Raw genomic sequence first — 17,035 nt, forward strand, 5'->3', positions numbered from 1 at the left:
TCTAACTTTGCCCTGAATATATATATAATGATTCAGTCTCCAATGCTACTTGAGTTAAAGATTTCCAAAGAATTATGATCCTCTGAGAGACAAAATTCCTCATTATATCCTTCTTAAATGAGAGACCCTTTATTGTTAAACTGTGTCCCTTAGTTCTAGATTCGTAGAGAAATGTAAAATCCTGATGGAACCAGACAGGCTAGATGTGGGAACAATATTCCCGATGTTAGGGTTGTCCAGAACTAGGGACCACAGTGTAAGAACAAGGGGTAAGCCATTCAGGACTGAGTTAAGGAAGAATTTCTGAACCTGTGGAATTCTCTCCCACAGGGAGATTTTGAGGCCAGCTTGTTAGACGTATTCAAGAGGGATTTGGATGTGATTCTTAAGGCTAAAGGGGTCAAGGGGTCTGGAGAGAAAGCAGGAATGGGATACTGAAATTGCATGATCAGTCATTTTCAGTACTTCAGTTCTCAGCATGAGAGAAAACATTAGGCACCTACCCTGTCCGGTTCCAGCAGCATCTCGTTTTTTCATTCAGATCACCTGCTGAATCTTTCTTTGTAAGATAACACTTTCATTCCAGAAACCAGTCATGAGTTTGAACTCACTAGTGCCCTGTACAATTGTAACACTATTCCCTGACCCCTTGCATTAAATCTACCTTTCCGTTTCCTTTGTATCTACTTTGGTATCTGCAAACTTTTTTTATATGATTCATGTAAAAGGATACCCAGATATCTTTGTACAACAGCATTTTTCAGTCTCTCTTCATTTAAATAATGTTCTGCTTTTCTATTCTTCCTGCTAATGTTGGGAACCTCAAGTTTTTCCACATTATACTCCATCTGCCAACTTTTTGTTCACTGTCTTTATTTATGGCTCTGCAAACCCTTTGCACCCTCCTTATAACTTGCTTTCCTGCCTGTTTTTGTAACAGCAGCAAACTTGGCTGCAATACACTGAATCACTTTCTCCATGTCATTAGTATAGCACTGATGTTGGGGCACTCCACTATTTATAATTAGCCAACTTGAAAATGACCTATTTATCCTAACTCTGTTCGTGAGCCAGCCCTAATGTGTCATCACATACACCATGAGCTCTTCTCCATCAATCTTTTATGTAACATCTTATTAAATTCCCTTTGCATATCGAAATATACTATACCTACTGGCCCCCTTTATTCATCCTGTGTTTTATATCAAAGAATGTTAATAAATTTCAGTCAAACGTGTTTGGCCTTTAACAAAACCATATTGACACTCTCTGATTGTATAATGATTTTCAAGATGTCCTGCTACAGCTTGTTTATTAATGAATTGTAACATTGCTGTATGTTAGATTATCTGCTCTGTGGTTTCATGTTATTTTCCTCCTTTGTTAAATAGGGGTGATATATTTATGGTTTTTCAATCTGCTGGGACCTTTCCTGATTTTAGGAAAATATGTCTATTGTAAGGTTTTCAATAAGTCACTCAGAATAGTACATAGGTCACTGAAACACAGTTCAAAAGGCTGCGGACAGGGACTGAAATATATCTGTAGGTGTAAGCAAAAGAAACAAAGAGTAAGAGGCAATGTCAGAAGGGCTGATTTTTAGTCATATTGCAGGGAAGACTAGTGAACTATGCAGATTCTGTGTAAGATACTCAGTGAGAAGTTGTCAAGAGCAGTTGAATATCCCTTTTCTGTTGGAACTCAAAAAAGTTTTTCTCGGAGCTAATTGGCAGCTAAGAGTCAGGGCTTTGAAAATGTCCTAAAAATTGTGGTGGCTCACAGGTGCCACTAATAGGTCAATGCAGCTTAGGGAAGGGCTTAAAATCCCTATGTGAATGTTTGCTTAATGCAACTGAGCAAGATTAGAACTCAGCAAGAATCCAGTTTTGTGAAGCTAACTGTCATCAAAAAGCTGGAGTTGTGCCTTTGAATAAATACTGGAGTGCAGTTTGAGAATCCAGGGGAGTATAGATCTACAACAGGAGGGCGATGGAATAGAACAGTAGTCATTGAGGCAGACTGTGATGGAATGGTTCCTGAGAGAAAGTTTCAATCCAGATCACAAGTGAAGTGAAGTCGTGAAGTTTAATAAGGTTTGATGACCCCCTTGTGTCCTTAACATTGGAGGACTTGCTGAGAAAGTTTGGGACCTGTCTTGATTGCATTTCTTATTTTTGGGTGCACTATTGAGCGTTTGATCACAGTATGTTACCCATGTTTACCATGGTAATTCTGGATGTTAGAAATAAGTGGTATATGTAACCAACAATTTTTTATTCACGAGATGTGGGCATCATTGTCTGGGCCAGCATTTGTTATCCCTCCCTAATAGCCCTTGAGTACCTTGCCAAGACAGTTGAGAGTCAGCTGTATTACTGGAGTATTGCTGTATTGGTCTGGAGTCGCATGTAAGCCAGACCAGATAAGGATATTAGTGAACCAGATGGGTTTTCGTGACAATTGACAATGATTTCAAAGTCATCATAGACTTTTAATTCCATATTTAGTTAATTGAATTCAAATTCCAGTATCTTCCATGGTGGGATTTAAACCCAGTTCTCTGGGACATTGCCTGACTATGCATTGTCAAGGTACTGGCTCGGTGTTACTATTTCTAGAATGTTAATCCAGAGACCCAAGTAATGTTCTGGGGATCCCGGTTCAAATCATGCTTGGGCAGATGGCGGAATTTGAATTCAGTTTAAAAAAAAACTAAAGGCTGTCTTGATTTTTTTTTGAGAAACCCATCTGCTTCACTAATGTCCTTTAGGGAAGGAAATTGCCATCCTTTTACCTGGTCTGACCTACATGTGACTCTAGACCAACAGCAATGTGGTTGACTCTTAACTGCCCCCCTGGGTAATTAGGGATGGGCAATAAATGCTGCCTAGCCAGTAATGTCCTCATCACCTGAGGTGATGGCCTAGTGGTATTATCACTGGATTGTTAACCCAGAGACCCAGATAATGTTCCGGGGAGCCCGGGTTCGAATCCCGCCACGGCAGACAGTGGAATTTGATAAAAATCTGGAATTCATGAATTCATTTTCGATTGTGGCAAAACAAAACCCTTCTGGTTGACTGGTGCCCTTTAGCGAAGGAAACCACCATACTTATCCGGCATGGTCTGTGTGTGACTCCAGACCCACAGCATTGTGGTTGTCTCTTAACTGCGCTCTGGGCAATAAGCGCTGCTGGCAACACCCTCACTCTGTGAACTTGATCACGTTATGATCAGTTAGGTAGAGGATCCTATGCTTTGAGATCATTTATTAATTGTGTCCTGTTGTTTGAAGAAGCTGTCTTGAATGCACTATGAATTTGTCCTCTATGACACCTTTACCAGTTTAGTTTGTTTAGTCTCTGGAGATTAAAATTTCTTCACTGTTGTCATGTTCCTTTCATAAAGCCCCATTATTCCCTGAATTTTACTCTGTCCTACAGTTCAGCTCTTGTCAGCTTATAAATCAATACTGCGCCTGAATGCTTTCTTTTGTTAGTTCATCTTTCCATCCCAACTGATTCTTCTTTTTGCCTTTCTCAAACAAGATAATTTTGTGCTGCTGTTCATCCTAAATTAACAGTTATCCCATCACCTATTCCTTTCTTCCTGTTCTACTGAAATGTCAAATAACCTTATTTCAATATATTTAGATCCAAGCCTTGATTACCTTGTAATCGTGTTTCTGTAATTGCTGTCATATTGTACTCATTCCTATTTGGCTCTCAATTCATCTATCTTGTTACAAATGCTGAGTGTATTAAGATAAATAGCATTTAATTATGTTGATTTACAATTTATCCTTACCTAAACTTTATTTGCTTGTGCATTCTTTACATTTGTATACATTATCCCTTGTCATGTTCTGATTACCATTAGCTACCCTGTGCTACTACATTGTCCTTTCTCTTTAACTTCTCAAATATCCCCTTTTGTGAACCACCCAGCTCATCTCATTAATTCAGAGCTGAAGCTTCTCCGGCTGCAGCTTCTGCTGGTGTATTCGCTGTGAATTTCACACATCTACAAGCTCACACGTGTTACAGTTACAAAAGATTGCCTGCCCTGCCCCCATTATTTACTTTGTATTTAACTAATTAGGTTTTAAGTTTTGAAAATCATTGTGATTATTTATAGTTATATAATAGTCAACTATTTAGACTAAAGATGGAATATAATTCTTGAATCTCCCCAGCACTGGTTTAAACTACTGATAATGAAATGTGGGGCTGGATGAACACAGCAGGCCCAGCAGCATCTCAGGAGCACAAAAGCTGACGTTTCGGGCCTAGACCCTTCATCACAGAGGGGGATGGGGTGAGGGTTCGGGAATAAATAGGGAGAGAGGGGGAGGCGGACTGAAGATGGAGAGAAAAGAAGATAGGTGGGGCCCCCACACCACCTCCCTCACCCCTATCCCAGGCCCCAAGATGACTTTCCACATTAAGCACCTGCACATCTGCCGATGTGGTATACTGCATCCATTGTACCCGGTGTGGCTTCTTCTACATTGGGGAAACCAAGCGGAGGCTTGGGGACCGCTTTGCAGAACACCTCCGCTCGGTTCGCAATAAACAACTGCACCTCCCAGTCGCAAACCATTTCCACTCCCCCTCCCATTCTTTAGATGACATGTCCATCATGGGCCTCCTGCAGTGCCACAATGATGCCACCCGAAGGTTGCAGGAACAGCAACTCATATTCCGCTTGGGAACCCTGCAGCCCAATGGTATCAATGTGGACTTCACCAGCTTCAAATTCTCCCCTTCCCCCACCGCATCCCAAAACCAGCCCAGTTCGTCCCCTCCACCCACTGCATCCCAAAACCAGTCCAACCTGTCTCTGCCTCCCTAACCTGTTCTTCCTCTCACCCATCCCGTCCTCCCACCCCAAACTGCACCTCCATCTCCTACCTACTGACCTCATCCCACCTCCTTGACCTGTCCGTCTTCCCTGGACTGACCTATCCCCTCCCTACCTCCCCACCTATACTCTCCTCTCCACCTATCTTCTCTCCATCTTTGGTCCGCCTCCCCCTCTCTCCCTATTTATTCCAGAACCCTCACCCCATCCCCCTCTGTGATGAAGGGTCTAGGCTCGAAACGTCAGCTTTTGTGCTCCTGAGATGCTGCTGGGCCTGGGAACTGCAGATGCTGGAGAATCCAAGATAATAAAATGTGAGGCTGGATGAACACAGCAGGCCAAGCAGCATCTCAGGAGCTCAAAAGCTGACGTTTCGGGCCTAGACCCTTCATCAGAAAGCGTATTGGTTCTTTTTTCGTATTGGAATAGAATAGCACCACCTCCCTTAATTACCAACTTTCCAAATTTAAGCACTCCATCTCGTAGCACTCAGTCTCCATTGCCACCTGTTGGCATATAGACATACTGGATTTTGTATGTGAACTTAGATTTTGGTGAGATGAGTTAGGCCAGCAAATCACTGCTGTGTTGATATTTAATTAAATACCTTGCAGATGCCTTTAGGCAGAGACCTTTATAATCACTGACTAAGACTGCGAAAGAATTTACAGTTTATTGTCACAGATAAGTTAAATGCAAACTGCAAGCTTGGATAGATTTTAGAAACAAATCTGAAAACACACTCTCACTTACCAAATTCCTAGACTGAAGCACTCACCCTCCAGCTGCAACTTTGTGTGACTTACTAGAAATGGTTTGTCAATCTTCATCCTGCCCATCCTCTGAACTTACAGACACAGTTTGAATATCCATAAGTTGGGGATCCTGTTTAACGGTGTATATATATGTTCTTAAGATATGAGTGTCTCTAGTAAGGCCAGCATTTATTGCCTGTTCCTAATTGATCTTGAGAGTGTATGTAATATATAATTCAACAAGCCTCCACCATATTCACCTCACATGTTTCTCACTTTCAGCTTGGGTTGTGGCATTGGATATGGCTATTTGCACAGAATCCCCTCCCGTCCCATCGTACCAAAGAAAAAGGTTGAGATGCCAGCACCACCACCAGCTGTAGCAAGCACCCCACCCCAGAACCTAGAAAAGGGATACACGGAGGTAGGTGACATCTAGTTTGCGAAGACACATTGATCCCAATTGAAATGATATCTTACACAATTAATGCATTTACCTGTCAATTCTCAGAGTCCTACCATCAAAATATTTCTTTATGCAATCTTAGAGTTTTGTTTAAAACGCCTGTGGTGTGCTGCAAGAAGATTCAAGTTTGCCTGTTAGCATTTGCTCGTCCTTGATGGTGGGAAAATAAGGCATGTCGGTCTGTTGCTCTGCTCCCTGTCTCCATGATGAGTTTGTTATATAGAAATTACTGACCCAGGTGAAGTTAACTTTTCCCAATCAAAGGGTCGTTCTATGTTTTTTATTTCAAAAGAAATCTGACTTTGCATTAGCCCCTTTGAGAGAACAAGAAACTAGGTATTCAGTATAAAAATGAGAATTGCCAGACCATTTTAAATTCGAAGCAGTACTTGTTTATGACCAGTTGGCGGAGTCTGAAGCTTGACAGATGATTGTAATGACTGTGTACATCAGCAGGATGCACAATTTCACAACTCATAATCCTAACAGACAGACATTATAACTTTATGAGATAACACGGTGTGAAGCTGGATGAACACAGCAGGCCAAGCAGCATCAGAGGAGCAGGAAAGTTGACATTTCGGGTCAAGACCCTTCTTCAGATAAAAACGTCAACTTTCCTGCTGTGTTCATCCAGCTTCACACTGTGTTACCTCAGATTCTCCAACATCAGCAGTTCCTACTATCTCTAGACATTATAACGTTATTTGATATACATTAGTTGAAACATAGAAGCTAATCAGATAAACATTTGTATCAAATGTACTAACATTAGATATGCACTGGTACACACATAATGATAGATACACATAATGATAGATGCACATAATCTAACATCATAAATTAGGTACATTGTGTATGTTGTTTGTAACCATCAGGAATTTATTTTATATTGTAATATTACTTGTTGCCCACACTTTTCAGGTCTGCTACATCACTCTGAAGATGCTATCATCTTACTAAATTATGTTTTTGCAGGAGCTGGTTCACTGAAAAATAGAATATCCGGGTATTTACCAGCTGTTTCAAAGATCAGTTCATTTAGTCCCGTTTCTTGCACCTTTTCCTTCCCCCTTCAATTTTGTTCTCTCTTTCAAGTAGTTATCCAACTCGCTTCTGAAAGTTATGACTATTCTAAAGCCTAATCAGTCAGTGTCCACAGGTGGTTTTTGTTTTGCTGCTCATTTGTTGTAGACCCTTCTGCATCGGAAATTATCACTATTTAGTAACTCTAGTAAACTTTTCATAATTTTTAATATCATGATGATTTTGTTAAGATACCCAATTTTATTTTGGAAATCCATGAACCCAGGATTTAAAAATTTTTCAAATATTTTCTGCAAATGCTTTTCTTGAAGCCCACAGACCCAAAGCAAACTTGCACTGCCATGACGCACACTCTCTGCTACTTTGTCAATAATCACAAATCAAATTAATCAAACATAATTTACCCTGAATGGTTCCCATGTGGAACTCCCATTCTCTGTTACTTTGCCCATGTTACCATTAATTGTTATGTGAGTGAGCATTGGCAATCTGTTTAAACATAGTGGAGGGCCCCACACCACCAGCCCTCCATGTTGTCCTGACACACTATCTCACATGTGCATTTTCCAGCAGGGATTCACCAGAGACCACTGTTCAACAGGAGTGACAATTTTCTGTCCTCACCCCAACCACCTCAGCCCAATGTAACTGAAACCTCTTGGAGCATCCTTGCCAGCATTCACTCGAGATCAGCAAATGATCAATGATTAATACGTGAAACTTTGTAACTTTGGTTGTATGTGACTTCACAAACTGAATAACTGACAATAAAAATAAACACTCAGCAGGCCAGGCAGCACCTGTGGAGAGAAGAATGCCAGAAGTATTTCAGATCAATGAATTGAGTCATTGGGAAGCTTAATATTTATAATCACTTTAAAATAGGCATATTTCCTTTAATGCTGTAATTGACACCAAGATCAATTGGTGAACGTGACCTAGGTAAGTACATTCTTACTATACTCCTAAAATTGCACCGTTTTCAATTTGTTTTCTTTTCCTGAAGAATAAAGTTGGAATTATTGTAACAGCTTTGAGAAATGACTTGGGTGATGTGTCTGCAAATGTGGCCACTGAAGTTGAGTTCACTGCCAAATACAGGTTGAGATCGCCAGACAGTGTGTATTTTGTGCTTATTTTGCAGGCACCTTTAATTGCTCCAAGCTCACCAAAAGATGGAACAAATGGGAGTCCAGATTTGGAGCAGAGCTTGACCAATCTAACAATGGAAAGTTCACTACTCCCTCCTCCTATACAACGAGTCATGGACCCAGGTACTATTCCTGACATTTTTTACATTTTGCTTTTCTTCTCCTTGCAGCGCTTGAAGCCAGTGTTAGACAACCAGTAAAGTTCTCTCCAGTCGTGCTTTGATGCATAAGCAAATGCATTGGCATTTGGCAACATCAGGCATGTTGGAGTTGAACACTCTCTTGACAGATGTCATTGTTAGTGCAGTTTTAAAATTGTGCACTGCTGTTTACCTTGACATGTTGTCAATTAAAAGTACTCAAAAGGAAATTAGATGCTTATTGGAAAAGGAAGATTTGCAGGTCTAGAGTAAAGTGATGAGGAGGAGCATTAGCTAAAGTGCTTCTCCAGTGGGTTAGCTTAGATACAGTGGGCTACCTGGCCTCTTTCTGGGCTGAAATCAATCTATAATTATATAAATGTTCATGAACGTCTGGGCATTTTCACGTAATTTCTAGTTTCATAGACAATGCAGTTTGTGTTGAGGTTTTTATTGAGAACAATCAGCTGGGCGACAGAGTCTATTCCAGTGCAGCACTATGATGCACTCTTGATATATTGTGTGCCTGTGATGGATGTGATTTGCTGAGTTCAGAAGTGGTGCAGCACATTGGCAACATAAGTCTCACATCTATGATTTCCGAAGTGGGTTTCATGCAGTGACTGACTGGGATAGATAGAAATTTTCAAATGTTGAACAACCATTAAGACCCTAGATAATTCTTTATAAATTACTTAGATCAAACTGCAACAAACTACACATAATAATGTCCCAATTACGTTTTGATTAGCTTTTTTAAGCCATCATGAATACTAATGTTCCAAGAAAATGAAACAAAGTTCTTTTTGAATTCCATGACATTTTTGAAGTGTTGTAACTACAGCAATAAGTACACTGTGGGGTCGTAAGACATAGAAGAAGACATAGGCCATTCAGCCCATTACGTCTGCTCCATCATTCGATTATGACTGGTGTTTCTCAACACCAGTCTCCTGCCTTCTCCCCATAACCCCTGATTCCCTGACTAAATAAGAACATACCTTTCTCTGTCTTGAATACTGTTAATGACTTGGCCACCACAGCCCTCTGAGGCAATGTGTTCCACGGATTAACCACCCTTTAGTTCAAGAAGTTCCTCCTACTCCTCTGTTCAAAACTGTCATCCCAACACTCTGAAGATGTGTCTTTAGGTTGTTGTCTTTTCTATTAGCAGAAATATCTTCTCCACGTCCACTCCATCCAGGTCTCTTAGTGTTCATTGCGTTTCAACGAGAATCCCTCCTCATCTTTCTACGGTCCATTGAGACCTCCATCACTCTTTATATTCCTGGGATCAGTCTTCTCAACCTCTGTACTCCTCCAAGGCCAGCACATCCTTGCTTAGAAATGGGGCCCAAAACTGCTCACAATATTCCAAATTCAGTCTGACCAGAGCCTTATACAGCCTCAGCAGTACATCTCTGTTATGGTATTCTGGCTGTCTTGAAATTAATGCCAACATTGCAATTGCCTTCCTGACTCTCAACTGAACCTGCATATTAACCTTAAGAGAATCCTGAATTAACTCTTCTAATTCCCTTTGTGTTTCAAATTTCCGAAGCCTTTCCTCATTTAGAAAATAGTCTATGTCTATTCTCCTCCCAAAGTGAATTACCTCGCAATTTCCCACATTGTGTTCCGTCTGCCATACTCTCCCAGCCTGTCTCAGTCCTTCTGCAGCCGCCCTACTACCTCAACACCACCTGTCACTCCACCTATCTTTGTGGCATCTGCAACCTTAGAAACACTGCGCTCCTTCCTTCATCCAGATCATTAACGTGTAACATGTATAGTGATCCTAACACTGACCCCTGTGAAACTTGACTAGTCACCAATTGCCACCCTGAAAAAGACCCGTTTTTCCTTGTTTTCTACCTTCTGCCAGTCAGTCAATCCATTATCCAAGCCAGTATCTTGCCCCGAACACTATGGGCTCTTATTTATCAGCATCCTGTGCGGCACCTTGTAAAGATTCTTCTGGAAATCTAAATAGATCACGTCCATGGGCTCCCCTGTGTCTAACTTGCTTGTTACCTCCTCGAAGAATTCTAACAGATTTGTCAGGTATGACCTCCCCATGACACAGCTGTGCTGACTCAGCCCTATTTTACAATGTACTTTCAACTACACTGCAGTCTCATCCTTAATAGGCTGTAAAATCCTACCAGTGATGGTCAGATGATCTCATAAGCTGTGACCAAATCCCAAGCTCCTGCTGCCTCAGCCCAGTTGGTGTAAGTCCAGTGTGGTTTTATGGGGCATTTAGCGTAATGATGCAAGTTCCAGGCTGTTGGGTAATGGAGTGAAGACTACATTCTGGGAGAGCATCATCTCTGCTCTGGAATTCTAAGGAGTTTGAATTGGAGTGATAAGCTTCTACAAATTAGTCCACCTGGTTGATAAATTGTGCATGCTGTTGCCTCATATTTCAGCACTTGGTTTTGCGGCGTCTTGTCTATAAATATTATAAAAGCACTTCTGAATAGAATTTAAAAGGCTTTCAATTGATGCGAGGTTGAATGACTACAGTCAGGTACCACAGTGTGGAGTTCCCACTGGTGCAAATTTGGGGCATGATTTAATTTGTCTTTTGTATTCTTAAACAGGTTTTCCACCAGGATCCACAGACATTCCTGAAGCTCATGACTTATCCGATATATTGAAAATGGCAGTGACATCATCCTCGTCACCTATCTTTAACACAATAACAGAGAGAAAGACTGGAACAAATGGGGTCCTTGTCAGTGAAGAACTTGATCTCCCCTCTGGTAAGCAGGCAGTGGTCAACTTTCTTGCTCCCCCACAACTTTCCTCCCTCCCACTGGACCATGGTCCACAGGCTGTGACTGCTGTACGGTGTCTTGAATGTGTGGCTATTCTTGATGTTTGGGTCTGTGCAGTTCACCCACAATTTCTCCATCCTGCCCAAATTATTTTGCAACATAAGTCAAAAAACCAATTGTTTTTCTGTTTTAAATTTCTAGTGGTCTCGGTTAGCACTGCTGTATTTCAGCACCGGGGACCCAGGTTTAATTCCAGACCCAGTGACTGTCTGTGTGGAGTTTGCACATTCTCCCTGGGTCTGTGGATTTCCCCCAAGTAATCTGGTTTCCTCCCACAGTCCAAAGATATACAGGTTAGGTGGATTGGGCATGCTAAATTGCCCCTAATATCCAGGGATGTGCGGGCTAGATGGATTAGCCGTGGGAAATGCAGGGTTACAGGGATAAAATAGGATTGGGAGAGTAGGTCTGGGAGGGATGCTGTTCGGAAGGTCGGCATGGACTTGAAAGGTGTGCTTCCCGCACAATGAGGATTCTTTGACTGTATATGTTTAAAATAATTTTTCTGTCAGTATTCAAATTTAGTTCCTCATTTTGAGTGAAAGGTTTTGCTTTAGCTTATCACTGTTATGACAGATAATGTGGAAAAGCGTTTATGTATTTTTGTTTCTTTTCCCTTCCAATATTTTAAGTCTGCTATACACGAGGTGCCAGTTATAGTATATCTCAAAAGCAGTTCAAATGCCACAGATTTACTGCTCTCTCTTGCTTCAATTTAACTGTCTCACAAATTGTATTATTTTGTCAGCAGTCATGCTTGAAGAATTGACTACCCTCTTGATGCTTTTAAACAAATCTAATGCAGAGAAGATGAAGAGTTCAATGCAGGACATGAATACTATGCGCCAGGAGTAAATTTGTGTGACTGGCTTCTAATGAATGTGTGTATGCTGTTTTTCAAATAGACCACACGACTGGAGCTGTGCCTGAAGTTTTAAATTCTGTTAGCGCTGAGCTTTGTGCTGCTGCTTCAATGGAGGATGGCCTGGATCAGGAAAGCTGCTCAATCTCTGACTTGACTGTCCCATCGCTTCCCACATCTACTGAAACACCACCAGAAGCACACATGGATGATAATTGTACAGAATCTGTGCCAGAGGAACTCGTAGAGTGTCCACCTCAATGTCAGAATAACATCTGTGATTCATCGGTGATGGAAGAGGAAGCAAAAGGTTGAAGAAAGATCCACAGAGACATGGGGTAGCAGCGAATGAGACACATCTTGTGACTAAATATCTTATCTGGGTTTACTTTAACCTATCTGGCATCATTGATAACTGCATCAGTTGTATGTTGAGGCTATTTTCTTTGCTCCTTATCTAAAGGCTGGGTGTTCTATGACTTCTGTCACATTGTTTCCACTCTACAGTGGAATAGTTAATAAGGAGGTGTTCAAGTGTTGATTTTTATTTGCATTCCACTCAGTTGGCTGCTGAACTAAAGTTCTGACGACACATCTACCTTTTCCTCAAAACATAATCTTGGGTATAATGATTCAGAAACAGTTTAAAAAATAGTACAACCTGACCGTCATGGGGAGAAGTATGGTAGGATCATTGAAATTGCTAGTTTTAAGATAGATATGAGATTCTAATTAGATTCTAACAATAATATACTTGCAGCATCTTTTTTGGTGTGTTTTTCTTGATCTACAATATTATGTTTCAATAAACAATTAGCATTCGTAGTAGATAGAATGGAGCTTGAGGCAATGGATACGGTCTTAAAGGTTGAAGGACCTCAGGAGTTTAGCACTCAAATTGCATGCTGTTATCTGAATCCTTTGATTGTTTTATGCCAATCAATTTTATTTCCTATTTATACAGTGAATGTGAGTTCTTTAATTTCACCACTATATTGTTCAGATTGAAATATTCTCAACAGTAATTGGAGATGGATTGTAAAGGTTGGTCTTATTAATGATGCTTTCATCCCATAAATGGTATAAGAAAATTGTTACTGCTCAATGAATCAGTAGCAGTTGGGGAAAAGAAAATTGACATTCATGGACCGGGGATTAATGACACAACTTCCCCTCCCAAATATTTCTGAGCGAGCAAAGTTAAATTAGCTTCCGGGGGAGGGTGGGAGAATTCTTGTGTTGTCCCTTTCGTTCACACAGTTGCTGTATCTTAGTTGTTGGCAAAGAAATCTATAAATTAATAACACTCATTTAACAAACATTCAGTTTGCATCCTGGTTCTGCATCACTAAATTTTACAAGAAGATATTTTTCTTTTAACTATGGTGATTTTCACTGAAGTTACCAAGCTGAGGTTGTAGCTGCCTTAAAGGCTGCAAAGAAAATGGTCATAGCTGATTTTAGACTAACATTTCCCCTACTGCTGGCCAAGAAAACTGTGTATTACCTGATGTTACCTTATTTACTGGTAAGTCTTCTGACTCTTACTGGGGTACACTTCCTCACGGGCCTGGCCAGTCTTCACGCAGCTGACAGTAAGTAGCCTAACCTTGGCAGGTACCACTGCTATGTCCCATTCTGTGTTTACCGGATGTCCTATATCATGTAATTTTCAAAAGTACTGCTGGAATTGTCAACAGCAGTATATATTTCACATTCTGCCACTGTGCCATTCGTTTTGCTGTGTTCTGGTTCATTTAAGCCAAAGACTGAAGAAGCTGGGTTTTGATTTGCAAGCAAGATTGTCAATTATTTAACCAGCATGCACATGGATTATGTACATGGATGTCATTAATTTTTTTGCAGTTAATTTTATACAACAACACTATAAGTATGCCTTGAGTAGTAGTTTCACTATATGAAACATTTATTGTTTCCCAGGAGCATAGAATTGCACAAAGATCAGCTTGTACTGTAATTTAGTATGCTGTCTGTCTCTTATGCCAGTTAATGAAGGGTTTTGGAGAGTTTTATTGCTTATCAAAGTGATGTACAAGATAATGTATGATTGAAAATATAATAATGGGGGTGATCCTACACGTAGACTAGTATTGCTACTTATGGTTTTGCAAGTGCCTAATACTTCAACCAGATTATATAGCTTATTTTTCTTTCTCAGTTTCTATGGAATGTTTTCTTTTATTTGGCAGTTATATTCCTTCATTATCGCTTTTTATTTCACTGGACCTTGTTTGGTTTATTTGACACTCAGATTACAGATACTGATTAAACTGTAGTCCTTGGAGTGGGGTTGGGGAGACAGCTTTAATTGGAATGATGTTTATATGTTGAAGTAATAACTCTAAGAGATTATTGTTGCACAATAGCCTGTCCAGGATGCACTTCATGTCAGAGCAGATGTGCAGTCAAAATGAAATCTTGTGACAGAGTTTGAGCAAATATTGTATTTTGACTTTTCCCGAGACACTGACACAATTTTTACTTATTTTCTGATGTTTATATTTACTTCTTCATTTCAAGACTGCTCATTGCCGCTTTTATCATTCACTACGTTTGTGTAGGTCCCTCTATTGTTTTGTTTAGTTGTGACTTCTTATTGAGTGCGAACTCAAATCGTTGTTACAGTCTTTTTCTCGTGGGCTGACTGAAAGGCCATCAACAAGATACGTAATATGCAACTTAGCTTTAAAAAGAAACTTGCAATGCTGGAAATGCAGAAGGTGCTCAGTCAGTCTGGGTGTACCCAAAATGTATTGACCATCATTATCTTGGTGATGCTCAATGCCTATTTGCTGATATTTTGAAGGTATTAGCGAATGTTACTTTTGTATCAAAGATTTTTTTAAAAAGTGTGAAATGCACATTTCCTAAAATGCTGACACTTCGGTTGTGTGTTTGTTGATTATGTGGTCCTTAAACATGAATTTTAGTAGTCATGTTGTATTAGCAGGTGCCTGAGCCTACCTCTGACTTTAAATTCACTTGTTGCTGTTTGATGTTTGAGAAGAATTTAGCCAGTCTTTACCTACACCGTTTCTTGCCAGAGTTGCTGCTATCCCTGACTGCAGCAGAAGAGTTGAGAGCTAGTAACCTGGCCCTTCTTAAAAATCAATGGATTAATGGCACCCAGCTGTGTGGAACTTTTTTTATTGGCATGTAAAATTGTAGCACTGAATTTATTATCTTTATAGATTTAGGGTGTAGTCCAATTTCCACATCTTAGTGTTTACATTTGGATAGATGCTTTTCATATAAATGTAATTTTAATGATGCAACAGAAAAAGCTTCTGAAAGGTGAATGCTGACAAAAGGAATTTATATATTAACAAAAAAAGCTTTATGGTTGTGTATAGAAAGGTGGGCCAGTGCATGTTTTTTTTTCTCTCTGAAATAATTAAACTATTTAATTTTGGTGCACCGCTGTTAATCATTCTGGTTTGGGTTCACATTCTACTCCACTGATGTGCACAGGTTGGTCTGAGAGACTTGATATATTTAAGTTGCTGCATTGATGCAGTAGCTGACACAAGGTTTACTACATCTGTGAGAAGGAAAACTTGATCAATGTTCGCCAAAATCAAGGGACGCTGAGGCTTTAATGATTAGCATTACCATCATCCATGCTAAATATATACAGTGACTTCTTGAGTATTTGAGGCAGAGACAATTATGTCGCAAGGGAGGCACAAATTTGATGTTGTGGAATATGCAGGATGATAGGCTTTTGAGTTTTTTCTGGTGGAGAGTTGACACCTACAACATGGTGCCTTCCTTTGCTATAAATTTCTGTAGTTTGCAAATGGAACGTTAGGCGAGAAATATACTATCTGATTTGTAATATGAGCAATTTTTGAGTTTTGTCAATAGGAATGTGGTGATTAAAGTTCTAGCTAGTGACATTTGGAGCAGTTATGATCACTACTGTGATATTTTTAAATTGAGGGGTAATAGATATAGGACAGATGTCAGAGGTAGGTTCTTAAATCAGAGTAGTAAGGGCATGGAATGCCCTGCCTGCAACAGTGGTAGACTCACCAACTTTAAGGGCATTTAAATGGTCATTGGATAAACATATGGATGATAATGGAATAGCGTAGGTTAGATGGGCTTCAGAATGGTTTCACAGGTCGGCGCAACATTGAGGGCCGAAGGGCCTGTACTGCACTGTTATGTTCTATGTTAGATTAAATGTCTTAACAAGAGAAGGAAACAAGTAAACCTCTACATACGTAGATACAGAAGAAGGAATTTGGACTAAGACTCAAAAATAGATTTAATGACTTCAAAGTTGGATGTTGATTCAAAGTAAAGTGGAATGTCATCAACAAACACATAGAACTCGACCCCACTGCGAAGGAAAACTGGAAACGAGGTAATTCAGCTCAATGGACTCCAGAGTTTAAATAACAGGCTGGAAAACAGAACGGTGCTTCATCAGAGGCTGCACTGATGATGTTACCCAGCCAGGGTAATGAAACAACAAACCAGTTCGGCGAGCTAACCAACTACAACATCCACAACCCAAGCCACAAGTCTACACTAAAACGTGAGTGAATACATTAATGATGGATGAAGCTGAAGAAATTGCACCACACAACAAGGCAACAGGCAAAACAAAAAAAAAGGAGGGGAAAGAAATTGAGAAAATCGTATAAAACAGTCTCTGATAACATGAAATTGTGCTGAAACCGTAAGAATAACTTGGGGAAAAAATAAAGAAAAAAGAGAGGTAAGTTAGGGTATTATTCAAAACATGAAGGGAGTTGAAAGAATCTTGAAAAAAAATAGCAGATGCAAGAATTCAATGATTAAGAGAAGCAGATGGAAACCTTACATCAAGATAAGAAGAGGTACTTAAGTCTGTGTTCAGTTTATCAGGGCTTACAT

At 40.1% G+C, this 17,035-nt stretch overlaps 1 protein-coding gene across 1 annotated transcript in view; it reads left to right on the plus strand.

The window, feature by feature from the left end:
- The window catches only part of LOC125463514 (Golgi reassembly-stacking protein 1-like), a 28,489-nt gene extending 14,184 nt beyond the window's left edge, over nucleotides 1–14,305 (plus strand). The window contains exons 6-9 of the mRNA XM_048554840.2: nucleotides 5,901–6,042; nucleotides 8,276–8,405; nucleotides 11,029–11,190; nucleotides 12,171–14,305. Coding sequence (XP_048410797.2) covers nucleotides 5,901–6,042; nucleotides 8,276–8,405; nucleotides 11,029–11,190; nucleotides 12,171–12,442 — 706 coding nt within the window. The 3' untranslated portion in view covers nucleotides 12,443–14,305. The remainder of the gene's footprint in view (nucleotides 1–5,900; nucleotides 6,043–8,275; nucleotides 8,406–11,028; nucleotides 11,191–12,170) is intronic.
- Nucleotides 14,306–17,035: the final 2,730 nt, after the last annotated feature.

This window comes from Stegostoma tigrinum, chromosome 2 (assembly GCF_030684315.1).
Source record: "Stegostoma tigrinum isolate sSteTig4 chromosome 2, sSteTig4.hap1, whole genome shotgun sequence".
Classification (NCBI taxonomy): domain Eukaryota; kingdom Metazoa; phylum Chordata; class Chondrichthyes; order Orectolobiformes; family Stegostomatidae; genus Stegostoma; species Stegostoma tigrinum.